Source organism: Microdochium trichocladiopsis (genome assembly GCF_020744255.1).
Source record: "Microdochium trichocladiopsis strain MPI-CAGE-CH-0230 chromosome Unknown B0I36scaffold_4, whole genome shotgun sequence".
In the NCBI taxonomy this organism is placed as follows: Eukaryota; Fungi; Ascomycota; class Sordariomycetes; order Xylariales; family Microdochiaceae; genus Microdochium; species Microdochium trichocladiopsis.
Window position 1 is genome coordinate 1363274 of NW_025763547.1, and position 27561 is coordinate 1390834.

General features: G+C 57.1%; 9 protein-coding genes across 9 annotated transcripts; 5 read left to right on the top strand and 4 right to left on the bottom strand.

The window, feature by feature from the left end:
* Positions 1–447: 447 nt before the first annotated feature.
* On the top strand, positions 448–3146 carry B0I36DRAFT_407514 (Metallo-dependent phosphatase-like protein; the record flags this gene model as incomplete). Its single annotated transcript, XM_046161843.1, has 5 exons — positions 448–1010; positions 1166–1252; positions 1364–1724; positions 1779–3064; positions 3102–3146. The coding sequence occupies exons 1-5, from the start codon at positions 660–662 to the stop codon at positions 3144–3146; spliced, it is 2130 nt and encodes a 709-aa protein (XP_046013798.1). The 5' UTR covers positions 448–659.
* A 529-nt stretch (positions 3147–3675) lies between these two features.
* On the top strand, positions 3676–6496 carry B0I36DRAFT_320468 (V-type ATPase). Its single transcript, XM_046153557.1, has 7 exons — positions 3676–3936; positions 4093–4138; positions 4226–4247; positions 4344–4392; positions 4460–4544; positions 4618–5235; positions 5297–6496. Exons 1-7 carry the CDS (start codon positions 3928–3930, stop codon positions 6298–6300), a joined length of 1833 nt encoding a protein of 610 aa, XP_046013799.1. The 5' UTR covers positions 3676–3927; the 3' UTR covers positions 6301–6496.
* Positions 6497–7237: 741 nt separating this feature from the next.
* On the bottom strand, positions 7238–8751 carry B0I36DRAFT_361704 (uncharacterized protein; the record flags this gene model as incomplete). The annotated part of the gene is made up of 3 exons (XM_046158523.1): positions 7238–7457; positions 7529–8507; positions 8586–8751. 3 exons carry the CDS (start codon positions 8749–8751, stop codon positions 7238–7240), a joined length of 1365 nt encoding a protein of 454 aa, XP_046013800.1.
* Positions 8752–12009: 3258 nt separating this feature from the next.
* B0I36DRAFT_373476 (uncharacterized protein) lies at positions 12010–15440 on the top strand (the record flags this gene model as incomplete). The annotated part of the gene is made up of 4 exons (XM_046160200.1): positions 12010–12357; positions 12427–13107; positions 13167–13249; positions 13307–15440. 4 exons carry the CDS (start codon positions 12010–12012, stop codon positions 15438–15440), a joined length of 3246 nt encoding a protein of 1081 aa, XP_046013801.1.
* A 152-nt stretch (positions 15441–15592) lies between these two features.
* B0I36DRAFT_320475 (uncharacterized protein) lies at positions 15593–16746 on the bottom strand. The gene has a single exon (XM_046153558.1). It carries the CDS (start codon positions 16381–16383, stop codon positions 15916–15918), a length of 468 nt encoding a protein of 155 aa, XP_046013802.1. The 5' UTR covers positions 16384–16746; the 3' UTR covers positions 15593–15915.
* Positions 16694–17986, bottom strand: B0I36DRAFT_348105 (uncharacterized protein; the record flags this gene model as incomplete). The annotated part of the gene is made up of 1 exon (XM_046156647.1): positions 16694–17986. The coding sequence occupies one exon, from the start codon at positions 17984–17986 to the stop codon at positions 16694–16696; it is 1293 nt and encodes a 430-aa protein (XP_046013803.1).
* A 211-nt stretch (positions 17987–18197) lies between these two features.
* On the bottom strand, positions 18198–20258 carry B0I36DRAFT_266014 (WD40-repeat-containing domain protein). The gene is made up of 5 exons (XM_046151207.1): positions 20036–20258; positions 19918–19974; positions 19799–19850; positions 18743–19744; positions 18198–18678 (listed from the first exon to the last, which is right to left on the bottom strand). The coding sequence occupies exons 1-5, from the start codon at positions 20067–20069 to the stop codon at positions 18504–18506; spliced, it is 1320 nt and encodes a 439-aa protein (XP_046013804.1). The 5' UTR covers positions 20070–20258; the 3' UTR covers positions 18198–18503.
* Positions 20259–20584: 326 nt separating this feature from the next.
* On the top strand, positions 20585–25438 carry B0I36DRAFT_103147 (exoribonuclease). Its single transcript, XM_046147748.1, has 3 exons — positions 20585–20936; positions 21020–22713; positions 22769–25438. The coding sequence occupies exons 1-3, from the start codon at positions 20932–20934 to the stop codon at positions 25309–25311; spliced, it is 4242 nt and encodes a 1413-aa protein (XP_046013805.1). The 5' UTR covers positions 20585–20931; the 3' UTR covers positions 25312–25438.
* A 1016-nt stretch (positions 25439–26454) lies between these two features.
* Positions 26455–27361, top strand: B0I36DRAFT_348108 (uncharacterized protein; the record flags this gene model as incomplete). The annotated part of the gene is made up of 2 exons (XM_046156648.1): positions 26455–26596; positions 26682–27361. 2 exons carry the CDS (start codon positions 26455–26457, stop codon positions 27359–27361), a joined length of 822 nt encoding a protein of 273 aa, XP_046013806.1.
* Between the last annotated feature and the right edge of the window lie 200 nt (positions 27362–27561).

Sequence of the window (27561 nt, forward strand, 5' to 3'; positions counted from 1 at the left end):
CATTGTGCTGCTCACCACTTGACGTGCGTGTGCGGGGGGCGGCCGACGTCGTCATAGGCTCTGGAGGTGTGTGTGTGCGTGGAGTGAATGCCTGGAATCGGTTTCTGGTTCTGCCGTTCCCAACCATCTCATCTGATGATGACCTTGGCAAGGCTTTGTTTGCAACTTCTGGCGTGCAGCTACTTACACTGCCATCCATCTTCGTGGTCTGCTGGTCAGTGTCGTCACTCTTAAACAGCACACAACCGCTTAGACCAACTTTGTCTCGCACAGCGCCTCGTTGTCCTCAGAGTCTGAGCACCGGTGCGACTTCTTTCCCCCCCGTTCTCTGAAGGGGCCACAGCAGCATCACCGGTCTAATCCTACGAGACACCACCACCCCCTTCCCCACTGATTTTGTGTTCTTCTACAGTCGGCAACGGCCCAGCCAGTTGCAGCAAGTTGGCGTCGCACATTGCCCACTGCATTCTGGATCTGATTGCTGCTGCTGCCCGTTCAAACACGTAGCGAGGCGCGACGCGCAATAGTCACCGTTTGCTCGACTAAGAGTCTCCTGCCTTCTTCAGCAAACGGTGCAAACCAACATTTCTGTGCACCTATTGTTTTGTTCCGGGAAACATACTTGATATCGTTCCCTGCCCGCCTGGGGAAAGAAAACGATGCGAGTCTCCGCGCTCAAGTCGGCGGTGCTCCTCGTCGCCGCTGCCACCGCTCCGAGATTATCCACCGCGGACGGATCGGCTAGCCAAGCCTTTGAACAAGACAGGATTGACCAAATCCGCGGCAGCGGCGATGCTGATTTACTAAGTGCTGTAACGCGAGCACATGACGTCCTGAGCCAGCTCCTAGGAGACAGGTTGGGGTCAGAGCCCTTGTTCAAAGCGTTCGATGGGGATTTCGCAGCGGGTCGGCAGCGGCCGCTGGAGGAGGACGACGGCAAGGGCCGGACTACTTGGGAGGACGAGATCTGGCTCGATGCTGCCGGGCCGGTTGGCTGTGCTGCGTGCGAGGTGAGTTTCTCCAGCGTTCATGCTTGGGTCTAGATCGGAGTCGGTGGTTGTGAGACAATATGATTTCATGGCATCTGGGGATGTAGTGTAGGCGGCGATGACGATCCGGCCATCACACGTTGGAAACACGCATTTACTGATATGTCTCTGGACAGGTCATCCTCGCACAGCTCAAAGTCATCGCCGCAGCGGGCGATGCCTTCTTCATCGGCTTCCTCTCGGAGCTGTGCAAGCGGACCGGTGTAAGTCATCCCGCCCTCCCAGTTTACTTTGTTTGACAAGGCATGCCAGCTTCGATGAGCAAAGTCAAAAGCTTCGAGAACACCTACTTACAGCACTTCCCCACAAAATAGGTCCAAGACGCCGATGTCTGCGAAGGCTCGATAGCCCTTGAAGGCCCCATCGTGGCTCGTGGGATTAGAAGTATCACGGTGGGTTCCAGAGTGTCCAGGCTCTTCTGCGCCTATTCGGTGGGCTTGTGCTCGTTCCCGGAGGTGGAGTCCTGGCAAGTCCCTTTTCCTTCACCTAAACCGCCGCCTGAGCCATCGACGGCGTCAAGACTGGCTGGTGCGACGGGCCAAAAGGAACGGAGAGAACCGCTGCGGATCGTGCACTACTCGGATATCCATGTCGACCCGTTCTATGAGCAGGGCACAAATGCGAACTGCACAAAGCCGATATGCTGCAGGTATTGTCCCTCTGTTGATAGTTCGAGTCGATGAGTTCGTTCGAGAGCTGACTGGAACAAACCCCCTAGAGACTATCCAGACTCTGTCACCGACGGCAGCTTCCTGCCTGCTGGCCCGCATGGCGACCACCAATGCGACTCTCCGCTAAGCCTCGAGAAGAGCATGTATATGGCGATCAAGGATCTCGTCCTGGATGCGGCATTCAGCATCTTCACAGGCGACATTGTGGACCACGCCGTGTGGAACACGACGCAGGCGCAGAATACAATCAATATCGGCGCGTCCTATGTCCGTATGGCCGACGTCGGGCTCACTGTGTACGGCACCGCGGGCAACCACGAGTCATCTCCCACAAACTCGTTTCCTCCAGAAGGGTCTAGCGATAGCGCGCAGTGGTTGTACAACCTGCTGTCGCTGGCCTGGATGCGATGGGTTGGTTCCGACGCCGCGGACACGGCGCGGAAGATTGGCGCCTACTCGACGAAGCATCGCGACCTTAACCTGCGCATACTTTCGCTCAACACGAACTTGCACTATGCTCACAACTACTGGCTCTACGAAGACCCGATGCAACGAGATCCAAGTGGACAGCTGACCTGGCTGGTCAGGGAGCTCGACGCCGCAGAGAAGAACGGAGAACGCGTCTACATCATCGGGCACATGCCGATGGGCTCTGGAGATGCTTTCCACGACGGATCCAACTACTTTGACCAGATAGTCGGGCGGTACTCGCCTGGGACAATTGCCGGGCTCTTCTTTGGTCACACGCATCTGGACGAGTTTGAGCTGGCCTACCACAACTACAGCAGCCGCTCCCACAGCGGTGCATTTGCCACGACTTACGTGGCGCCCAGCTTGACCCCTACCTCGGGCCATCCCTCGTTCCGCGTCTACACGGTAGACCCGGAGACCTTTGGTGTCCTCGACATCACCACGTACCGAGCGAACATGGACACGCCTGACTATCAAGCTGGCGGTGCCCTCCCAAAATGGGAGAAGTACTACTCTGCTCGCGACGCGTACGGACCCCTGGTGACGACGCCGCCTCTGGGCGCCGAACAGGAGCTCACGCCGGCGTTCTGGCACAATGTGACCGAGGTCCTCGAGCGCAATGCCACTGCCTTTGGGGAGTATCTCGTCCGCAAGCGGAGAGGCTGGCAGGCCGAGGAGGCCGTGGCTGCGTGCGACGACGAGTGTGCCAGGCTTGAGATTTGCAAGCTGCGAGCGGCCAGGGCGCAGGACAACTGCATGACGCCCGGCTCGCGGGTCAACCTGGGCAGGAGAGAGCCGCCGTTCGGGGACGACTGCGAGTCATCTGTCGTGAGAAATACGCTCTCGAATGTCGCCGTGCAACGAGAGCTGCTGGTGCTGGCTGCTCAGAAGGCCGTGGAGCGCGGGCCAGGGGTGGACAGGATCAGTGAGGTTGGAGAGCTTTGAGGCAAGGTAGAGACCTGGTTCAAACATATAGTCGATTAACTATCCTCCCATCCAAGCACTTCTGGACCAAGTGAAGCCAGCAAGAGACGTGCGAGTGTCAAGTATCTAGCCGCGATGTGGGGCGGCTGGGCGAGGCGGCCTTAGGTTGGCCTAATTCATGCGAGCTGATGCATGAGGAGGAGCTCCCCCTGGCGCAGGCAGCTGCTGCACTCGAGCAGCAGCCACCACTGCACGGCAGCAAGCCAAGTACCTGCACCAAACAACACGCCCATCATCACGCATCCTGACAGTCTTTTGGACATTATTGTTGTTATCCTGCTGCCTGGCTTTGCTCTCTCGTGTGGGCTTAGATGCTTGGCCTGCGCCCGCGGCTCAAGCCTCGCCCGTCCCTGGTCGAGCTGCTGGCGAGATCCGCCCAGCAGCAGCAGCAGCAGCAACCACATCAACAACAGCAGCAGCAGCCTGCGTCACTCGCACCACAACCTAGAGGCGACCCCACTGTTGCTACCAAGGACGACGCTGCGCTGCTTCCCCTGCCGGCCGACTCCAGCACCACCGCCAGTGACATTCCGGATCCACTCGACCTCCAAGCTTCGCCGCCACTGCTGGTGCTGCCTCCATCTCCCTCCTCACCTTCTGCCTCGACTGCATCGGCGCCGCCCTCCCCATCCTCGCCGTCGCCGTCGCCCCCTCGACAATCTCCATCGGCAACCCGTTCACCAGTCATCCCACTCCACCAGACGCCTCTCCCGCAAGCTACGACAGCACCCGCTGCTGCACCGCCCAACATCATGGCTCCGGTAAGCTCGCACCGATGATGATGATGATGATCCTGATGCATACACCCAGACCTTCACCGACCATACTGCGCCAGGTCGGCGCTATGCATCTGCGCGCTGATTTGTCCGTCAATGCCATTCTCTCGCTACCGCAGCTAACCTCGCCCTGCTCTCCAGTCGGCCAAGGCCGCCGCCAATGGCGACAAGGATGGCTTCCACACAGGTATGTTCTTCCACCTCGGCGACGACGCCGACGACGCAATTACCGAACCGCATCGCAGATGAACTGACTTGTGTGTGCGCGGGACAGGCAAGGTCTACTCCATCTCTGGGTACGTCATACCACTTCGCCAGTCCACAATCTCCAGCCACCAGCCCCTTGGTCCTATCCGTCGTCGCATCATCGTCCACGACTAATCCCTCACCAGACCTGTCGTTGTCGCCGAAGACATGCTTGGCGTTGCCATGTACGAGCTTGTAAGCAGCACTCCAGTAGCTCTGGGCCTATATCAGAGGAGTTCATTCACTGACCTGGTTCGCACAGGTCCAAGTTGGCCACGACAACCTCGCCGGTGAAGTCATTCGAATCAATGGCGACCAGGCCACCATCCAGGTCTACGAGGAGACTGGTACGTAGACCTTTGAAAAGGCAACTGCCGCGTTCTTTGGACGAAATGTCGCTGACAAAGTCTTGTGTCGTAGCTGGTGTCACTGTTGGCGACCCCGTCAACCGAACTGGCAAGCCTCTGTCCGTCGAGCTTGGCCCTGGTCTGCTGAACAACATCTACGACGGTATCCAGCGTCCCCTCGAGAAGATTTCGGAAGCCTCGAAGAGCATTTACATCCCCCGCGGTATCGCCATCCCTGCGCTCGACCGCACCAAGAAGTGGGAGTTTACGCCCACCGCCAAGGTCGGTGACCACATCTCTGGTGGTGACGTCTTTGGCACGGTCTTCGAGAACTCCTTCATCAAGGTCCACAAGGTCCTCCTGCCACCCCGCGCTCGCGGTGTCATCACCAAGATCGCGTCCAAGGGCGAATATACCGTGGCCGAGAAGATCCTCGAGGTCGAGTTCAACGGCACCAAGACCGAGTACCCCATGATGCAGTCATGGCCCGTCCGTGTCCCCAGACCCACCACCGAGAAGCTCTCTGCCGAGTCGCCGTTTATCGTCGGCCAGCGCGTCCTGGATGCCCTCTTCCCCAGTGTCCTGGGTGGCACCGTCGCCATCCCAGGTGCTTTCGGTTGTGGCAAGACTGTCATTTCCCAGTCGGTTTCCAAGTTCTCTAACTCTGATGTGATTGTATACGTCGGATGTGGTATGTGCATGCTTGCCCCCATCTCTCTTGGAGGTGCTCGATCGCTAACTGTCGCAAACAGGCGAGCGTGGTAACGAGATGGCCGAAGTCTTGAAGGATTTCCCCGAGCTGTCCATCGAGGTCGACGGCCGCAAGGAGCCCATTATGAAGCGCACAACTCTGATCGCCAACACATCCAACATGCCTGTCGCCGCTCGTGAGGCTTCCATCTACACGGGAATTACGGTGGCTGAATATTTCCGCGACCAGGGCATGGACGTCGCCATGATGGCCGACTCGTCTTCCCGCTGGGCCGAGGCTCTGCGTGAGTTGTCTGGTCGTCTCGGAGAAATGCCTGCTGACCAGGGTTTCCCTGCCTACCTTGGTGCCAAGCTGGCCAGTTTCTACGAGCGTGCCGGCAAGACCGTCTGTCTTGGCTCGCCCGAGCGTAACGGCAGTATCAGCATTGTCGGTGCCGTCAGTCCCCCGGGTGGTGATTTCTCGGATCCCGTCACAACCTCGACCCTCGGTATCGTGCAGGTGTTCTGGGGTCTCGACAAGAAGCTTGCTCAGCGCAAGCATTTCCCCTCGATCAACACGTCCGTCTCTTACAGCAAGTACACGAACGCCCTCGCCAAGTGGTACGAGAAGGACTATCCCGAGTTCCCCAAGAACCGCGATCGGATCAAGACGATTCTCTCCGACGCTGAAGAGAAGGAGCAGGTCGTCCAGCTGGTCGGCAAGTCTGCGCTGTCGGACCCTGACAAGATCATTCTCGATGTGGCTACGCTGCTCAAGGAGGATTTCCTCCAGCAGAACGGCTACTCCGACTATGACCAGTTCTGCCCCATCTGGAAGACTGACTGGATGATGAGACTGATGGTCGGGTTTTATGACGAGGCTCAGAATGCCATCGCTCAGGGACAAAGCTGGGCCAAGGTCCGTGAGGCCACATCAGACTTGCAGGCCAAGCTGCGTAGTCTCAAGTTTGAGGTGCCCAGCGAGGGAGAGGAGACGATCACAAAGAAGTATGAGGGAATTCAACAGGAAATGTTGGACAAGTTCGCATCGGTCACCGATGAATAGAGCACATTGTTCGGCGTCGGTTATGATAGCACTCCTGTTTCAGGCGCGAGAATCGCAGACCTGAGTTTTTATAGATACTACTCAAGTACCAAGCATATATTCTGTATTGAGACGTTGCCGTTTGAATTGCAGATGCCGCGGGCGGATGATCACCACACAAGCTGGAACCCTGGAATCCACAATCATCCACAGAATGTCGTGCCCCGAGACGTTGCCATCTCGAGGGAGGGCGCTGGGGTCTGGCTGAATCAGGGTTTTTATAACCACCTGGGAGGCTGAATTCAGCATGTTCACGACTAGTCACCTCCCTGGAGATCTCGGACAGACACGAGGCAAAGCGGTATTCCTAAAGCCCCCCCCCCCCCCAAGCCACAAATCAAGCATGGCATGATGGCCATCGCAACGTCCAAACATCACAATCTCCTGCACAAGTGGGTGTGTTTTAATAGTTGAATATAAAATCAAGTGATTGACTCTAGTCTAGTTTTTTCAGGCATATCTATGCAAGAAACAAAGCTGTCATTATCTTTGGCGGCTGGACAGCCAGATGGGGGGGCATAACATTCGTTAGAACAAAACAACATTGTGGTATGCTAAGCCAAAAACTAATTCCAGCCACGCCAAAGGAAGAATGAAATTCCGCCGCGAAATGAGAGCATAAAAGCAAAGATCCAAGTAGATGTGTTTCCGGGGTCGTGGATCATAAGAGAAGAGAATGCTCTGTTGCGATATCGAGCACCAAGGACCACATCTGCGCGCGACGCACGAAAATATGTCAGTGGCCAAGATTGTTACAACCTTTCTTTATGCAACTGAGAATATCGAAAGGTCGCTAGACGAGCGCGAAAATGACCACCCGCTAAAGAATATTGTTGCTATGCCCGAACAAATCGAAAAACTGGTGTGGGGGGTATCTTCGTGATCATGTCGATTGCATTTACTGAGTGACGGCGTGGATATCACGGCAGCTGGCCTCAAAAGTGTTTGGGTCGGTCGGGGAAGATAGACTTCGCTCCCAGTCCTTCATGAATTGCGAGGGCAAACCCTTCAATCCGCTCGGGGTTAAGCGGTTGAGAATGGCCTGGGGTAGCTCTTCGAGCTTGCTGGTAGATGGAGGCGTAGAGGCTCGAACCTCAGATCCGGACTGACGTTGACCACTGTGACAGAAACCATGTTAGCGGAAAGCCATGATGACCTCAGATGTCATGTCCGCGTAAGCACAACTTACCCTGCTCCTTCGCCTTCATCATTCTTTTCAGGAATCGCCGAGATGATATCCCCATTGGCGGTGCTTCCGCTCCATCTAGAGGTTTTGACGGTTGGAGAGTCCCAGTTCGACCAGTCGTCATCGTCAAGGTTATCGAAGGTAGGGGGAGTCCAGGAGAATCGCTTGCGGGACTTGGGCTCGGGGCGCGAAAGGGATCTCCGGTGCTGTACACGAGAGCCAGTATCCCCAGTGTCGGACTTGTTTGGTGTACTACTCCCGGACTTGTCATCGCTGGCGAAAGGGACCCGCGGCCGGTTGACTGTGGACGCACGAATTGTGTCTTGGTCTCCCGAGTCCATTTTGTGAGGCCTCGCAGCCATGTCAGTCGTCCTATTGGAGGTTCCCGAGATGGCTTCATCCCCAACGGTGGCTTGTCGCAGATCCTCCACAAAGGTCCAAAGACCTTGACGAAAATCGCTGGCAATTTGCTTCATGCCGGAGGGAGGCTGGGTTTGCCGTGGAGTCCAGGTAGCTCGCTTGTTCAGGCGAGCGAGATTCGGTTGCCAATCGGGCTGGAACTCCGAAGTCGCCGACGCCGGAGAAAGTAGCGCATCGTTGTCTATTGGGAGTGGCGTGTCTGGTGTCGACCTGGTTGGAGAAAGCAATGAAAGTGTGCGGGTATGCCCGCCCCGCATGACTCGTCTCTTCGAGTCCTTGGGAGGAGCCTGGCTTTGGGCCAGAAGGATAGCTTTCCTCCTGTCCATTTCCGACTTGTGTTTTGCCGCGATCGGGTCTTCAATGTCTGGACCATTGTCTCTTGAAGGTGTCATTGCGCGCAGCGGCTCAGTTGCACGGACAGAAGCCCTCTTGCGGCGGCCCTCCGAAGCAGTAAACTGTTTCTTGAGCTTCGACAAGTCGCCTTCAGCCCGAGAGAGCTCCTCGCGCAGCTCCAGGACGCGGCGCTCCTGCGCGGCAATGGCAACAATGATCTCATTCGGGTCTGAATTTCGGTCAAGCACCGGGGTTTCCAGAGGGGTTGGCGGGACAGACGAGCTCGGGGTAGGTCGCGAGGACATACTATTGGGCAAAGCCACGGGTAGCGTGATGGATAAACGATTTGTGTTCCGCGATGCTGAAGACATGGAGCGAATGGACCGTGTCTCGCATGTCTCACTTTGAGGAGCTGGCGACGGGGGCACGCTTTGGTCCCAGTGCTCGCCGTCGACGGACTTCGTGTCGTACATATCGTAGTCTCTCGACCAACGGGTGGACGAGACAGCAGTGGTGGATGGAGAGGGTGGTCGCACAGGTGTGCTGGGCGGTTCGGGGAAGACGGCGTCTCGACGAGATGTCAGTTGTTCGGGGTCGCCAAAGAGGTCGTTACGGTCGCTGTCAACAGGCTGGGTGGGTGCATGCAGCCGGCTCGTCCAGGGGAGGGTGAATGGTGGTTGGCGCAATGGGCGGGTAGAGGACGAAGCCTGCGTGCTCTGTGGACAAGGCGGTCGCCGGCGCCAAGGAGTAAAAGGAGTGGTTGGAGAAGCCCTCTGGGCACGCCGGTGGCGAAGTCTCCAAGAACTGGAACGGCGGTAGAACGACGCGCGAGTTGTGGTGTAGAACGGCTTTTCGGGTAAAGGAGTGTACGAAGAGGAGGACGAGGTGACAAGGCAAATGCGCGCAATGAGCCCTGTGGTCATGAAGGGTGGCAACGGAGAAAGGAAGTATTAGAATGGTGATGGCGATGCACGAAGTGCTACCTACAGGATGCGCCTCCTGAGCTGGCACGGCGGTGTGCTGGGTAGCAGCAGTGCGAAACCCTTCCGATGCTTCTGGGCACAGGGGCAACGGCGGGAAATTGGCCTTCGACAAGCAGCTGGGATGAAAGAGCCAGCAGCAAAGAGGGTCCGGCTGGGTCCTGGGTCGACGGGGCGGGCTGTTTCAATGCAGGCCACAGGCTCCAGTAAGCTGCAAGGCCACAGAGCTGACAGCTAATTATTCAAGGGCTTGAGCCGGGGTCGGATTGCGATGACGCCGGCACAGGGTCCTTGTGATTGCAGGGCGTGGCTTGCAGCACTCGAAGCACAGGCCGTTGCTAAAAGATTGCCGTCGTCCTCGAGAGGTGGGAATAAAAATGAGCGATTGATGTCGTTTAAGAGTAAAGGTGTTGCGACTAGCAGCGAACAAAGAACAAAGGAAACTCAAATGTGTTGAGGACGCGAAGATAGTAGGCGGTAGTGAATCTGGTTGGCTGGCCACCACGGGTTCCTGGCGCTGGACCTGGTGCTAGAGAGCTCTACTATGGTAGGCTTTGGTGACTAGCAGTAGCTGGGGCTGTGTGGAGTAGTCTGTAACTCAGCGAGAGCTTCGGGTGGAGAGTCTAGTCTGGCCTGGCAGACGAAACAAAGCGCGGGAAAGGGACAGTCTCGGTCGTGTAGGCTCAAAAAGATAAACCCAACAAGGTGCTTGGTATGCAGTGTGATTGCAGTGGTCCAGGGTCGAAGTGGCACTCGGTTCGTCAAGCCCGGCGAGAGCACAGCAGCGGCGATGGTGGGAAATGACGAGGAAGCGTGGAGTGGGAAATGATTACAGTCGTTGTCGTGGGATCGTAAGAGTGGTCATCCAAGGTCGTAAGAGGCGTGGGTGTAGAGCCGGTGCTGTCGCGGGCGAGATGAAGACTGGAGGGTCGACGGGGACAGGACGCAGCATCTGGATCGTGCGAGATGAGGCCAACGGGGTTATGTATATGGGATCCAGGCTGCATGAAGGCTGCTCATCTCAATGTGTGATTGCTGCCAGCGTTGAATGTTTTTGGCCCATCAACAATGCGGGGGGCAATTGCGTCCACTCGCACTTGCTGGGCTCCAAGGTTGTTCCTTCCTGCACGGCACGACCCCACCAGCGCTGCTCGATGTCTGCAAGCCCCGGTGGTTCGCAGCCTGGTCACTGTTGGCTGTTTTCTTCTCTGTCTTTCTCGAAGCACCACCCGCTCCAACAACAAGCAACCGATTTCGTCTGTCCTGTCCGGGGAGCGCCTGCTGGGCCGGGCGCCAACACAACGTCCAATGCGGCCGACCAGGGGCCATCCCGCCACGCCATCGCCCAAGATCATGCGCCGGCGCGCAGAACACGGCCGGATGATGCGCTCTGGCCAGGATGCGGCCTCGCCAGCAGGGTAGCCCGGCCGCGTCCCAGGGTGGTCCCTGGGCCCGAATCCATATCGGATTGCGCTAACTCGCCTTTGTGGGCAGACGGGTACAAGGCCACTTGCTCGATCCTCATCAACAGTAGCTGAGAGGAAGTTACCGACCTTAAGTAGGTATAAACACCATGAGTCACGATGGGCCGCGTCCTCTCAAAACAAGTCGCCCGTGCCTTAGAGCTCGGAGGAACCAGGGGTAACCAAGTCATCAATGGAGCTGGGCAGCAAAACCCGCTGTGACCAAGATCGCGATATTTAGTAGGGCTGTGCAGTCTCTGGAGATGCTCTGGGCCAAGGTTTCCTGGTGAACAGCAATGTCAACAATGACCAAGATCGGCAGGCACCGAGGCCCAATTCGAGGCTGTCCAACCTGGTGCAAACACCCACACAAACTGGCCACGGATTAGCCTGATGACTGAGCCGGTTAAGACATGATGATGCAGGAGGCAATCCTGTCCAAGACACCTACATGTCTTGGGACCCAGATTCACGGCCTGGCTGGGCATGGCCGGCACGATTGGACCTTGTCCCGGGCCAGTGCCCCGGCGGAGTGGCGTGATTGGCTTGTTTTTATATGCAGAGCATGCTCCGCCTGTGGGAACGGGTAAATGACGAGATCACAGGCTGTGGAGTGGTCTGTCCTTGTGCGACAACGACGACGACGATTGTGGTGTGTTCTCTATTGATAACATGGACATCGCATGCGCATCGCCTTGCACATGTGTTGCATTGGCTCGACTAGATCGCTCATCAGAGAAATTGATTAATGGAAGATTCTCTCGTGTACGAGCCTCCAGGGTCCCTCTGCCGCACAGCGAATTAACAACCTGTGCATGTCCACCTTTGAGTTTCCAGGAGGATCACGTGAGATCGTGCACCAGGCGCGTTCCGGCATCAGCTCGCGGATGCACTACCAGCGGGGTCCACGCGACTATTGCACACGATCGGATGCCCTAAACGCTGCGGGACGGTGTCACTGGCGCCCACAGCATCGCGCCGTGGACCTTCCCACAAGCGGCTCCAGGCACGCGCTTCTGTCCGTAGCCATTTCCAGGGTTGTCCTGGTCGCCGGCCTTCAACAAGTCCCCACGTCGGCTGCCAGCGACCATTGACATGAGTGCTGCCTACACCTCGACTCAAGCCGGGCGCTGGATCCCATGCTCGCCCATGACTTTGACTGCAACGAAGCACAGCGAATCATGACTTGCTCCAAGCTCCAGCCCCGATCCTCCCTCTTGGTCGTTTTCCCGAGTCTTAAGCCGCCTCAAAAAGGTCTCTGAGTGCCGCCCTGGGCCCCGTCAAGCACATGCCCTTCCCGTTCCGTCTTATCGGTGACCTTTTGGAGTCACTAGACAATGTGAGGCATGGTCCAGCACAAAATGGAGCTCCGTATCATGTCGTCGTGGCCGACTGGTTTCGACTTCATCGCCAGAGACTTCACGCACCTGAGACGGACGCCTGCGCTGTATTGTCGACCCTCCTGCCCGAGAGGAGGACAGACCGCGTCTTCTTCATACAGACGACGAAACTTGAGGGCATCATTGGCCAGGCCTTGACCTTAGGCGCCTCTCGGGTCAAGGAATTGCGTCGGCATCGAGAACCAGGCCTTGGTATTGACCTTGCCGATTGCGTCGAGAAACTTCTATTCGTGACTGTATGTCATACCTTCTACTCCAGCCCAGCTGTCTGAAGCCCGGCACTTTGGCATTAACAACCTTTGCAGCCGAACCCGGTATCAGACGGCGTGACTGTCGAGGCCATTGATGTTGCGCTCGGAGAAGTCGCGTCGAGATGCAAATTCAGCTCGCCCGCCGTACGTGCTGCGCGGAAGCGCACTGACGGCTGGTCCACACAAGAAGCCTTGGGTGACATATATCGCCAGCTGAGTGCACGCGATGCGAAATGGTTTACTCGGCTCGTATTGAAGGACTTTCAAGGTGCTGCTCTCGATCACGACCAGATTTTGCGCCACTACCACCCCTTGCTTCCCCAAATGCTCAAAATCAGAGACGATCTAGGCTTGACCACGGCATTCTTAAGACAGATCAGGCACAAGCAAGACGATTATGGTCACATCGGTAGCATCTTGAAGCCAAAATTAGGTGTCAAGGTCGGGCGACAGCCTTGGTACAAAGGGAGGAGTATCAAGCACTGCGTGGATATGTGCAGACGTCGCACCGTCAGCTGCGAGCAGAAACTAGACGGCGAATACTGCCAGATTCACGTTGACCGCAGCAAAGGTCGACAATGTATCCAGATATTCTCCAAGAGTGGCAAAGATAGCACTGCCGACAGGATAGGAGTGCACGACGCGATTAGAGAGTCACTGCGAATCGGCAAGTCGGATTGTCCATTCAAGTATGGATGCATACTGGAGGGCGAACTTCTTGTGTACAGTACAAAGGTGCGGTGATTCATCTCCATGGCTGCTGACGAAACCCTGTGCTAAGCAAGTAACAACAGGATCAAGCCATACTTCCCTTTCACAAAGTTCGGAAACATGTCTCAAGATCAGGAGCCTTCCTTGGGACAGAATATGATTCACAGTGGGTGTCCGCATGAAGATCTGGCTTTACAGGAAGCTGCTGACTCCAATTTCCCAGACCGCATGACTACGAGCAGCTTATGATTGTCTATTTCGATGTCCTTCTCATCGACAATGAATCCATGTTGCCTGTTCGCCAGACAGAGCGGCGCAAACGCCTCGCTGAACTGGTCACCTGCTTACCTGGAACGTCTGATCTTGTCCCCCACGAGCTAATACCATTCACCAAAAGTACGGCACCAGCACAACTACGAACAGCCTTTGCTGCCTCCATTGTCAGCCGAACGGAGGGCTTGGTGCTCAAACCGGATGGGCCTTACTTCGATTTTTCTTCTGTCCCTAGACCCCACGCCAGCGGCAATATCAAGCTCAAGAAGGAGTATGTTCAGGGCTGGGGTGATGTTGGGGACTTCGCCGTGGTCGGCGCCTCATATGATGCCACGAAGGCCAAGTCGTACCCCCTACCACCTCCGAGGTGGACACATTTCTACATTGCATGCTTGAAAAACAGAATCCAGGTTCTCGCAAAGAACGAGAAGCCTCAGTTCTGGCATATCAATGTCGTCGAGCTCAATAATACCCTCATGAGTAGCTTCCAAAGATATTGCCGACCAGTTGAGGTCGCCTTCCACGAGAACGATGTGTTTGACATAGACGCCAAGAGCTTTGGCGGATCAAACAAGCCCGCTGTCATCTTTGTAGAGCCACTTGTCTTTGACATGCGGTGCTTCTCCTTTGACAAGAATTCGAATAGCCCTTTTTGGAGCATGCGGTTTCCGATGGTATCCAAGATCCATTTTGATCGTTCGTTCTTGGATACAATGACTTTTGAAGAGCTTCAAGCTACAGCAGAAGAGAGCGCAGCTGTGGTTGAGCAGGAGGACAGCCAAGAACTCCGGCGATGGATCTCAGGTCTGGAGGAAGCTGACCCGCGAGGGGTGGCGGTCGACGCCATCAGCTCTCAGGGCACCTTTTCAGAAGCGTGCCTGACACCGTCACCTGTGCGGCGAAGAAACCTCAAAGTCAGTAGGGCCCTGGGGGCCATAGTCGAAGAGCCACCCACCGCTCCGGACGCCACAACACGTTCTGGGGGAAATATCCGCGGCCGACTGCCCATGACTCCACCTCGATCGTCGGCGGTCCAAGTCACTGAAGCGTGTGCAGAGACGCCTGATCAACGGGAGGACGACTCTTCCGAAGCTCGAAAGTGTGCCGCAGAGCCTAGCATGCCTAGCTTATCGCGCAAGAAGTCATGCAGCAAGCCTTCGGCAAGACAGAGCAGACAGACCAGCGCGCCTGGTGGACTGCCAGGGCCAAGCCAAGCAAGATCCCACGGACGTTCACCTTTGAGTGAAGTTGGTCTCAACATCTCATTTCATGACCATCGGCTATCGCAGACCCGTCCCGGTGACCAGTCACCACCTGTGCACGATGCTGATTCGCCACAGGCTCTTTGCCGCAGCTCGCCTAACCCGCAACATGATGGTAGCAATAGCAGAGACCAGCAGATGAGAACTGAGTCGCGATCGCGAGTACAAAAACAAGCCGATGTGGCCGTCAGCCCTGGAGCCAGCCAGGCGTCAGCTTGTCCGCACAGAGGGTCCGGCTGTGCTTTGGCTGGACGGTCTGTTTTGCTGTCGCCTTGTATTGCATCCTATGCTTTCGTGTCCGAGACACTGCTTCATGCTCACGGCATAGATCACTGGACGACAGATCCTACCCACTGGAGCCCCTGCAGTAGGCTCGGAGTAGTGACACGTGGTTTACCAGCTTCCAGCGCTCCTGCTCACAGCAGTGCTCCTGCCATAGTGGCCTCGTCGAATCAGGAACATCAAAGCAGCAGGCACAGTCACGATGTCAGTGCCCGCAGGACCTCTGAACATTTACGAGGTCCCAAGACGCGCAAGATATGCTTCGTCGAGTCCCGACGAAAGGAGGCAACTGCTGCTTTCCTCAAGGTCATTGAAGAGACAAACCTGCGAAAGGATGCGTCGTCTCGGAAATCCCGGAAGAGAAGACGAGGAAGCCCGCGCAGAACGAGTCAAGACCAGACAACGGAGGCTGTCGGGCGGAGGGACTGGGTAGCCGTATATGACTGGCACGTGCTCGAGGTGCTCACAGATGTCGAGATGGGCAAGATACCCATGCCCAAGACTGACCCGTGGCGCAGGTTCTGGGTTGGCCTGGCTTGAGGTTTGATTCTTCTTGTATATTTTGGGTGTTGGGCTTCTAACGAGCCGCACACCACTCGGAAGCAGTGCCTTCAATATCGCCAATTTGGGAAAGGGGGGGTTGGTTCATACATATATCACCGCTTACATAGACACGCAGATGAATCAGTGAGCGCCTGGAAAAAAAGTATTGATCTTTCGTTTGTTATCCTTGTTAGTTCTGCTCGCCACTAGACCAGGAGCAGTACTGATAGAGTAGTGTGGTATATTCTGCATCCCGCGTGGTCTGGTTACCGACGGGCTTTCTTCTGTCTATGCTCGTCTTGATATATTTTCCTCTCTCGCCTCCTCCTCCCGCAGAAGCTCTGTGTGTTTACTGGTGCTATGGTGCCGCTACAACTCCAGGCAGTTCCTCCTCCAGACAGGAAAAAGGGCTCATCGGCACTGGTTCAAATGATAAGTGCGCTGGCCGGCTCCAGTTTTGTCTCCTTTCCTTCTAAAGAACTTTCATCATAATGCTGATGATGGTGGTGGTGAAGACGGTGGTGGTGGCCGGTGCCGAACGCCTTGCCTTGGCGTGGCCCGCGTAAATCCCTTTGGCCAGAAAACCGAGTCTGACACTTTTCCTTCTGGACGGAAAGCTGCAGACACGCGCGCGTGTGTAAAACGTGCGTGCGTGCCCTGTGATGAGGATGCTCTTATGGCGATCTCTCAATCTGATCCTCCGTTCTGATGCAGGAGTGCCACCTCTTTGTGACCTGCCTTCTATGGGGTGTGTTTTCAGGCGTTTCCCGCCTGCGCGGAAATTTGTGTAGCACACGTGGAGGAGTCTTTGCTCATGACCCGGTTCGAGCTTTCCTGGGCGAGTTGATTGAATGCCTCTTGCGGCGTGGATCCGGCGTAGAGGAGGTCGGCGCTCTTTAGTCGTCGTCGTCGTCGTCGTCGTCGCCGCTGAGGGCTGCATGGTCGATCCACCCACTACTTGTCTCCTTGCGACACGGCTGTGACGACGTATGTTGAGCCGTCGCGTCTGCGTTGTGTGCGTGTGTATGCGACCCCGTGCTGGTGTTGCTTGTCGCAATATCAAAAAAAAGGGGGGGGGGGGTCTCAACCAGGACTGGCCCGATCGGTGGGTTTCTGGTCTTTGAAGATGATGCGACATTCCCGCGAATCCGCTGCCACACTTGTGCTTCATTCCTCGAGCGAACGTCAGGCCATGACCATCGCCCTCCTTGACCCCGTCCATGTACCCCTCGGGCGGCGCGGCAGCTCTTTTATCCAGCAGTACCAGCAGCACCAGCAGCACCAGCAGCACCAGCACCGCCAGCACCGCCACTACCATCAGCCCCCTTGTCCCCAAGCAGCGCCCGGACCCGATCGAGGCGGCTCATCGCGCCCTCGAGCCGGTCGAGCCTCACGCGCTTCTCGACGTCGCGCTGCTCGAGCACGCTGACGCGCTCCTCGAGCTTGGCGCGGGCCCGCCGCTCCGTGGCCACCATCTCGTTGGCCTGCTCGAACAGCGTCACGCTGAGCTCCTCGACCTCCTTGCTCGTGTTGTCGACCCGGGCCTCGGCCGCCGCGCGCAGCTTCTTCTCCCGCAGGAGCTCCTTGAGGAGCTCGTCGGCATTGCTGTTGTGGTTGCCGGGACCTCCCGGGGTAGCGGCTGCGGTAGTCGTGCCTGTTGCGGGAGTGGTAGGCCGGTCTTTGGCTGGTGGCGGAGGCGGAGTGCTGGTTGCTGTTGCTGTTGTTGCGCCAGAAGAGGCCGACTCGGCCGACTGCGAAGAATTGCTGGACCTCGCGCCGCCCAGAAGCTGGGATATCCGGCCCGTGCCGAGGAAGCTCGAGCGTGGGCTGGCCGAGTTCGAGTTTGAGCTTGGTGGTCGCGCACTAACAGCCGCAGCAGTGGTGTTGGTGGTGGCCGCAGTGGTGCCCGATGAGGCGGAGGCAGCGACCTTCTGGTTGAGCACGCGGAGCTGGGCCTGCAGCTCTGCGATCTGGCGCTGCGCCTGAAGCAGGGCAGCTTGGGCCTCGGGCAGCGGCGGCAGGTCGAGGGCCAGCCCGCAGCTGGGGCAGGCGCAGATGGTCGAGTCCGGGACCGTGGCGGACGACGCCGTCGCCGTCGCCAGCACTGTCGTTGCAGCCATGGCTCGTGTGGTGTGCGTTGCGAGGTCCTGGTTGTTGTCGGCGCAAAACAGATGTCCTGGGCAGGCTGAGGCTGAGGTTGTCGTGACTCGGGACCTGGCCCACAGCACACCAACACAAACTTTATGCGTAACAAGCAAGCAAGCCCCAAGACGCCCGCAAAAGTCAATGTACACGCTCTGCAAGTCTCGATGCAGCCAAGCGGTCGTCGCACCAGTAACAGGCGCAACAATGGCCAGCAACAAGACCGGCAATGTCGAAAATAACAAGGCTGCAGAGAGAAATGGTGGGGGGTGGAAGCCGACGAGAGTTGTTCCCCAGGGTCCACGTTTTCGTGCTGGGGTGTAGCCCTGGGCTGGCAGGCGGACATGAACGCTAAATGCAGCCAGCCCCAGAAGGCTAACCAAGAGCCGCTGCCCTGGCATGCAGCTAAATCTCGCCGCCCCCACGTTCAGCGGGCCTCCCCGTCCCGGCCATTCCACCAGGACTGGTCTGCCGGTCCACTCACACACGTCTTCGTTCAGTCTTCACGCTACAGCCATGTGGCGACCGGGTTCGAACTGGACTTCTACATTTAGGTCCTCTTTTAACGACCTCCCTCTTTCACGTATTCAAAACGGCACAAATACTTTTCCATTACTGCGCGAGTCAACAAGTGCCGCGCGGCATTGAGATTGGTATGGTTCTAATCGTCGCTCACAATCCTGACCGTTGTCCCACACATACATATCGTCAATTGAACAAGACCCCTCCGAGCAGAGGTGACATAATCTGGTGAATCTTTACAATCTTCACACATTCTTGACATATCCTCACTAGACTGCGCATTCCACCTGCCAACCCTCGGAGCCTTCAATGTCTCTGTGGGGGGTCGAGGTGTCTTGGAATGTTTGCAACCAGCTGTCCCTCGACTGCTTCCATCCGCCGCCCTAAACCACTATTCTACCTGCCCAGCTCATCGAGCGGGATATCCGCCTCGTCCTTGCCCACTATCGAGCTGGCAACCTTCCAGATCTGCAGCATGTTGTCCTCCGCCGCACTCGCCACCAGCCAAGGGTCGTTCTGGTTCCAGCTGAAGTCGGCCAGATGGTTCGTGTGTCCGCCGTGCATAAAGAGCCTGTAGCGTGTTAGTCGGTAGTTCTTGCATGTAGACGTTGGTTCATCATGTTCCGATGACTTACAGCTCCGGCGGTCCGTCCTCCTGGTCGTCTGGCTGCTGCTCGTCGCCCACCCTGCTGAGGTCCCAGAAGATGACGCGGCGGTCGTAGCTAGCGGTGCCGAGGATTCCAGCTTCGTGGGGGTGCCACGCCAGACTTGTCACAGCATCCTGGTGGCCCTCCAGAGTGTGCACCTTCTCCTTGACGTTGCGCAGATCCCAGATGCCGACAGTCTTATCCGCAGACGCTGTAGCAACCAGCACCTCCGTCGACGGGTTGAACGCGAGCGCATTGATGGCGTCGCTGTGGCCGTCCTTGGCCACCAACGCGGCGTGCGTGTAAGTGCTTTGCCTCGTGTCGAGGATCTGCAATGTCAGGTCGTCACTGACTGTGCCGATAAAGTTCTTCGATATCGGGTGGTATTGCACGTCGTTGACCACGTTGGTGTGGTGCGTGTACTGTCGCGCAGGCTGCAGGGTGCTGCTGCCAGCCGCCAGGCTCGTGAGATCCCACAAGCAGACGGTCTGGTCCTCGCTGCCGGAAGCAAGGTGGCCCTCCACGTGAGGGTTCCAATTCAGGCCAAAACCCTCCTGCTTGTGGCCAACCAGAGTTATCTGTGGGTTGATCTTTCCATTCGGCTCGAAGCTGTGCTTGGTGCGGTCAAAGATGAGAATCTTGCCGTCGACGGCGAGCGTGGCGATGAGGTCCGGGTTCTGGGGGCAGTATCGTGCCTTGTTGACCTCGCCCGGGTGGTCGATCCGCTGGACGACGTTGAACTTCATGGCGGCAGGCTCGCCAGAGGCAGACTTGCCATAGCCACCAATCTCGCCCCGCTCCTCGTCGTAGTCGCGCGCGTTGGGCTTGATGGCCTTGGGCACCTCAACCTCGGCAATCTGGACATGGTTGGGCTGGTCGTCGGACGTGTGCGTGCCGATAAGGAGGCGGTGAATGCGGCAGTTCTTGCCTTCAGGCTCCTTGACGTCGGGGAACCATTGGACGGTAAGTGTCGGCCAGGGCAGGGCAGTGCTGCGCGATCTTGTAAGCGCCCCATCGCGTGGGTTGGGTAATCAGAGACCTTACCTCAAAATCATGTCATAGAGAAAGGGGGAGTTTTTCTTCCACGTCTTGTACTCTGGTCACGAGCATTCATGTTAGCCGCCGTGACACCGTGGTGCCAGCGCCGGGGCCAAGACTCTTACCCTCGTTGATCAATCTCTGCTCGTCGACCTCGTCATACTCCTGGCCGCCCATATCGGCTGTGGTTTTGTCAGTAATGAGAGACCGTTTGCGCCTGGGCCTGCCTTTGCGGGAGCTTACCGTCACCGTCGTCGACGACCTGGGCGGGCGCCATGCTTGCGACTCTGGACACGCCGGGTGCTGCAATTGATCGGTAGCTGTTGTCCGTATCAGAGCTTGTATTAGCAGTTGCGAGGGCTCGCGGTTGCGGCGATGATGTGTGTGGCGGATGGCTGGGTGTGGCAGCATCCAGAGATCCAGAGTTGTCGAGAAGCAGGTGGAGATGCCAGCCGCCTGGTTTGCGACACGGCTGTGATGCGCTGCAGCAAACGCGGTCTGCTGCGCGTAAAGTGGCATGGGTCAAACAAGCAAGCGGGCGGCGGCAGCTCCACGGCCGGGCGGGTGGGGCCCAGGCACGCACCGCTCAGCCTGCCCAGTCGTTGGCAGTGCAGCCTCGTGTGGCTCGAGCCCCCCCCCCCTGTTGTCGAGCTCTGGTCTGCCTGACTGGGTTGCCCCTCCAGCTGGTGAGTCGCCATGCCGATCCAGTCATCACCACTGCTCAAGTGGCCAGCCAGCAGCCCACCAGCCAGTGCGACTGACTGACTGCCGCCACAAAGGTCTCGTCACCACCACATTTCCACTTCTCCATCTGCCAACGCCCACAACCCGGCCCCCGAGTCGTCGCAGTTCCCGCTCCCTTCTCTTGTTGTCGTCGCAACAAAAGTCTTGTTTGTCACGAGGCGCCCGTTTGGACGTCTGTTCGTTCTGGTTTCTTTTTTCTTATCCCCGACCTGCCTAGGCTTGTCTATATTCGGCGCATCCTCTATTGGGCTGTGAGGAGTTCTTCGAATCACTCTGCCGCCACCATACCAACGACACCTGCAACCGCGACGCAAGCCCTCTGCGCATGCAGTTTACCTCTCGATCTCGACCGCAACATAAATCTCATCATCTCATCAGACTAGACCACCGCAGCCATGGGGTAAGTACTTCTTCTGAACCCCCGCCGCGTTGTCTGGACCTATCCACGCCGCCGTTCATCGAAGAGACGCTGACTTGAAAAAGTGTTCCCAAATTCTTTCGGTGGCTCTCCGAGCGCTACCCTGCCATATCACAGGTCATTGCCGAGAACAGGATACCCGAGTTCGACAACCTGTACCTTGACATGAACGGTATCATCCACAACTGCACGCACAAGGACTCGGACGATGCAACTTTCCGCCTCAGCGAGGATGAAATGTTTATTCGCATCTTCAACTACATCGAGCATCTCTTCGGCAAGATCAAGCCAAAGAAGCTGTTCTTCATGGCCATCGACGGTGTTGCGCCCCGAGCCAAGATGAACCAGCAGCGCTCGCGTCGTTTCCGGACCGCTCGTGACGCTGAAGAGGCCAGAGACAAGGCCATCAGGGAAGGCCAGGAAATGCCCAAAGAGCCGCCCTTTGACAGCAACTGCATCACCCCCGGCACCGAGTTCATGGCCAAGCTTACGCAGCAGCTCAAGTACTTTATCAACAAGAAGATCTCGGAAGACAGCGATTGGCAAGGATGCGACATCGTCCTGTCCGGCCACGAGGTGCCTGGAGAAGGAGAGCACAAGATCATGGAGTACATCAGGAACGCCAAGGCGCAGCCTGATTACCCCCCGAATGTACGCCACTGTCTCTACGGTCTCGACGCCGATCTCATCATGCTGGGCCTGCTCAGTCACGACCCGCATTTCTGCTTGCTGCGTGAGGAAGTCACATTTGGCCGGGCTTCCAAGACGAAATCCAAAGATCTCGAGCACCAAAACTTCTACCTCCTCCACCTCTGTATTGTCCGAGAGTATCTGGAGCTGGAATTCCAGGACCTCAAGACGGATAACACATTGAAGTTTCCCTTCGATTTAGAGAGGGTCATAGACGATTTCATCCTCATGGCGTTCTTTGTGGGTAACGATTTCTTGCCGAATTTGCCCTTTTTGCATATCAACGAGGGTGCTTTGTCGACCATGTTCAGGCTATACAAGCAGGTGTTGCCTCAATGCGAGGGGTACATCAACGAAGGTGGTGTCATCAATTTCCCGAGGCTGGGCCTCTTGCTAGATGAGCTGTCGAAGGAGGAAAAGCGGCATTTCGAGCATGAGAACGCCGATAGCAAGTGGATGCGGAGCAAGCAGCTGTCGGAGACGAATGGCAGACAACCTATCCGACAGAAGGGAAACTCTGTGGTCATCACCACCTCGCAAAAGGAGATTTGGAAAACGATACGCAAGTTCCTCACTAAGAAGGCTACCGAGCCTCTCGATTTGGGTCATCAACTCAACGCTGAGGACCGGAAGTTTGTCCAAGATGTTGCGAGCAACCTGAACCTGGAGTGGACCACTACATCGGACGACGATGGGCTTCGGCACCTTGTCGTGTCTCCTCCGCCAAAGCCTGAAGCTGATGGTGAGGACGATGACGAAGAGGAGGACGAAGAGGGCCAGCTTGCTCTGATGCGAGCTATGCGGAAGTATGATAATGCTCAGGTTGTCGACGTCTCCAATGAGGAGGCCCAGGAGGCCATGGCTGTGAAGTACAAGGAGAAATTCCTGGAATGGAAGGACTCGTACTACGCAGGCAAGTTCGAATGGGCTCCAGAGGAGAAGGTTGCCGGCCTCAAGGGCCTGGCTGAAAACTACGTCCAGGGCTTGCAATGGGTGTTGTTCTACTACTACCGAGGCGTGGCCTCGTGGCCCTGGTATTATGCCTACCACTACTCTCCCATGACTTCTGGTAAGCGATGGTCACCACGCTGAATCATGCAGTCACAATGCTTACCACTTTGCAGACATTTCAAAGGGATTCGGAGCAGACCTTGACTTCAAACTCGGCCAGCCTTTCAGGCCATTTGAACAGCTCATGGGCGTGCTTCCGGATCGAAGCAAGTCTATTGTTCCTACTGTCTACCACGATCTGATGACAAACCCCAAATCCCCCATCGTCGACTTTTATCCGAGAGACTTTGAGCTTGACATGAACGGCAAGAAACAGGATTGGGAAGCTGTTGTTAAGATTCCGTTCATTGATGAGAAGCGACTCCTCGAAGCAATGGCCGCCGTCAACGACAAGCTCTCGCCCGACGAAAAAGCTCGCAACGGTTATGGTGTCTCGTTGAAGTTCACCTACGACAACAATGTCAACTTCACGTACCCGTCATCCATGGTTGGCATCTTCCCTGATATCCCCAGCTGCAAATGTGTCGAGAACATCTTCGACTTGCCCACTGCAGACGGGCTTGAGCTCTACGTCGGTCTTCCCAAGGACGCCAAGATTGGCGTCGACGCATTAGCCGGCTTCCCAAGCTTGGCCACCTTGCCCTACAACGCAACTCTCGGCTTCCACGGCGTGACAGTCTTCCAGCAGGAGAGTCGTAACGAGAGCATGGTGGTCACTCTTGCCGACGTGGAGGAGCGCAGCAAGGTCAGCGCTGCCAAGCTTAAGCTCGGGAAGAGATGCTTTGTGGGCTACCCGTTCCTGCAGGAGGCAAAGATTGTTCAGGTTTCCGACGAGTTGCATGACTATATCCTGGCGCCCGATGGTCAGATCATTGCCAAAGAGCACTCACACAGGGACATTGAGGAGTTCGGCAAGAAGTCCAACCGAACCGAGAACTTCTACAGCAAACGCCTTGGTGTTATCACTGGCCCCGTTGAGGCTATGGTGAAGGTCGACATGTTAAAGGGTCTCATCAAGATGGATGATGGTGCCATGGTCAAAGAGTATGGCGATATTCCCGGAATGGAGACGGACTACGCAGCCCAAGTGATCGTGGACTCAGTTATCAGCGAAGACGAGCGATTCATCGAGCGAGCCGCTATCCCTATCGAGGAGGAATTCCCACCAGGGAGCCGTGCCTTCTTCCTCGGCGAATATGCTTATGGGCGGCCCCTCGAGGTGGCCGCCGCTGGCAACAACAAGGCGGACATTGCGCTCTCGATTCCTACCGCGAAAGACATCGATTTTGCAGGTCCCATCATCAAGAATGCCATACGACAAAACCCGTACAGGCCTTCGTATGCCGTGGCCAAGGATCTTGGAATTCACCCGCTGGTTCTTAGCAAGATCACATCGTCATTTTTCATCAACACGATCGGTGGTAGCATGAAGGTCAACCTTGGCCTCAACCTCAAGTTTGACGGCAGGAAGCAGAAGGTGCTTGGATACTCTCGCAAGTCTCAGACTGGCTGGGAATTCAGCCCGGCTGCCATCCGCCTTCTGGTGGAGTACATGACCAACTTCCCCGACTTCTTTGCCGCTATTCTCCGCAACCCGCAGGGCAAGGAGTTCGACGATGTGGACCTCTGGCCGGATCAGGAGACTGCTACCACGAGGGTCAAGGCCATTGGACAGTGGCTCAAGACCAAGGAGACGAGCAAGTTCGAGCGCGTCCCCCTTGATGCAGAGCAGCTCGACTCCGATGTGGTGATTCAGCTACAGGCAAAGATTGACGAGCTGCGTGATACACTTCAAAAGGCAGAGGTGAGGCGTATGAAGGGCGTGCCACGGGCAGCGCTGCTCCACCCCAGAGACGCCGAGCAGCGTCTCGGTAACCAGACTTTTGGATTGGGAGACCGCGTCATCTATGTGGCCGATTCTGGCAAGGTCCCGATTGCGTCCACCGGCACGGTTGTGGGTATCAGTGAGATTGGTGCTCACCGCATGCTGGATGTCCTTTGCGACCGGCCGTTTATGAACGGCACCACCCTCGGCGGCCGTTGTGAGGCCTTCCGCGGCCAGACGGTTTCCGCGAACGCGGTGCTTAACCTCAGCTACAAGCAAGTTGTCTGGCACTCGTCGAAGAGCGCACAGAAGCAGCAGCCCCAGAGACAGACGCCGCAGTACGTGTCCGGATACGGGTCCTCGTCCACCCAGTATCGCGATGCCAATGCACCGGCACCTCTCCGGGGCACCTGGCGCGGTGCGGTCAACGGCAGCCGTGATGGGCAGCCTGGTAGAGGCCGGGGTGGGTCCAATGGTGTGCCGAACCTGCAGCACAGCTCACTCGTGTACCGCCCTCTTCCAGAGGGTCATCAGAACCACCCGCAACAGCAGCAGCAGCAGGTGAACGGGCGTGCTCGTGGTGGCGGTGCACCGAGAGGTGGTGGTCGCGGTGGACGCGGCGCTGGCAGTGGGCAGCCGAACGGGCAGCCGCATGCCACTCCCAACGGCACTGCTGGCTACACCGCGGTGCCGCCGCCGGCGGGCTTGGATGCTCCTGGACGTGGCGGTGGCCGCGGTGGCCGTGGAGGACGTGGACGCGGCGGCCGGGGCCGTGGCGGTGGTGGTCGTGGAGGACGGGGTGAGAGCAGCCAGGGCCAGCAGGCTGCTTAAGTACGTAGTCCCAAGCACGCTGTCGTGTAGACCTCAATGGCTTGAGGGCGAAATGTTTATGAGTCTGAGCATTTCGGTCGATGTCTACTATCTCGCCTGCTTCATGCTGGACAGAGCTTGTGCAGTTGACGAGTGATTGCAGAGAAACGTGGTGGCTATTATGGCCCTGCAATATACACTGTCAAACCAACAAATGACTTTCTCCCTACTCAAAAGTCCCAATTGCAAGCCGGCTTTAAGTGAATGATGTGATTATGTCCCCCTTATTGCATGAGGCGCGAGCTTTGAGATTCCCAGCTTTTCTGTTAGCAGTACATTGTAGACCAGCTCTATCAGCTTTATCATTGCTGGACAGGCGATCGCTGGACCCGACCTGGGTCGTGCACGTCTTACTCAATGGCGGAGCTTACCCTGCAGCTGCTGCTGTGAGTACAGTAGTACATGAACACTCTCAGCCCCCCCTGCCAGGCACCACGGACCCGAGTACTGCCCAGGTGTGCACTGGGACCTTGTCCCGGGGAACTTACCCACTGGTGCATTGAGCTTCGGCCCAATCAGCCTTGGGCCATGCGCAGGCAGGCAGGCAAAGCTCGCCCTGTAGGCTCCCTTTTGTGGACGAAGCGATTGATTGACTGACAGGACTGCGGCACCACGGACACCACACACAGTTGCGCACACACACACCCCCCGGTCACCCAGCTAACGCGTCTGCGTACCCCCGTAGCGTGGCAAGCTCCATTTGGCGGCGCATTCAGTCCCTGTCGTCCTCCCCGTCGCAAGGCCCAGTCGCATTTCCCTTGGTGGTACGCACCCATCGTCCGCGCGCCCAAAACCTTGACAAACATCCACGAAAACAAACCCTCAACACAGTCATTGAGAGTCGTCGTCGCGTTCGCTTGCAACATATAGAGACAATTTTGCACGCAACGGGGGAAAATCATTTTCACGGTCCCATCATCATCCTGCGCGGATCAAAGGACTCCAGAGCAAACGCCGACCCGAGACGAGCTGGCCCAACACCAATAACCACATCCAGTCGCGAGGCCATCGCGCTCACTACGTTCACACGCACATCGTCTGTGTGCCCATAAAGTCCACGCCGCAACGTGAACCCGGTAACCCAGAAGCGATACTCTGGACATCATGACCGACTACGCCTCCCTCAAGGTCCCGGAGCTCAAGAAGCTGTTGCAGGAGAAGTCGTTGAGCGCGACGGGCAACAAGGCCGACCTAATCGCGCGCCTCAAGGAGCACGACGAGGCCCAAGGAGGATCCAAGCCAGCCGGTACGTCTGCTCATTCGATCCATTGACAAAACGTCCTCTTTGCGACACCAACAACAACAAAGACGGTTAACACATGGTGATGTAGGCGGCGCCGAGGACGAAATTGATTGGGACGACGATGAGCCCTCGAAACCCGCAGCTGCTACGGAGCCCGCGCCTGTGCCTGCAGCTGCGCCTGCCCCCGTCGCCCCAGAGGAACCCAAGGCCGAAACAGAATCTGCGCAGGCTCCCGAGTCAACAGCGACGGGTCAAGAGGCCGGTGCGGAAGCCTCAGGAGAACAGCCTGCCGTTTCGGAGACGGCTGCGCCCAAGACAGACTTCAGTGCTGGTCTAGCGTCGTCGTCGGTTGATGACGAGGCGCGGAAGCGTGCCGAGCGGGCAAAGCGCTTTGGCATCACAGCCACTGAACAGACGGATGCGGAAAAGAAGAAAGCTGAGCGTGCCCAGCGATTCGGCATTGAAGAGCCACAACAGAGCTCGATTATCAAGGGCCTGGACGCACCCCTCCCAGAGCGAAGAGAGCGGAAGCGTGGGCGCGAAGGTGCCGAGACAACTAGCGGTGGTGGTGACAGGGGCGCCAAGAGACAGCAAGGAGCTGGCGGTCGGAATGACCGCAACCGCGGGAGGAATGGTCGTCGGGGAGGTGGTGGTGGTGGCGGCGGCGGCAACACGGCTGCCAACGGCAACACAAAGAAGGCCGCAGCAATCCTTGCGGATCCATCAGAAAAGGCCAAGGCTGAGGCCCGAGCGAAGCGTTTCGCGTGAGCGATTGTACACAGCCGTGTAATATTATGCCGACCATCCAGGCTGAGATCTTCTATTGTCTTCCTTCCTCGTCAATCGAAGTAGTCGACGGGCTTCGCTGGTTCTGGTACCCATCGATGCCGCCCCTTGTCAAATAAAGGCGTTATAATCATGAAATTTTGGAATCCATCGTCCAGTATGTCGAAATGTTTCTCAGGAAT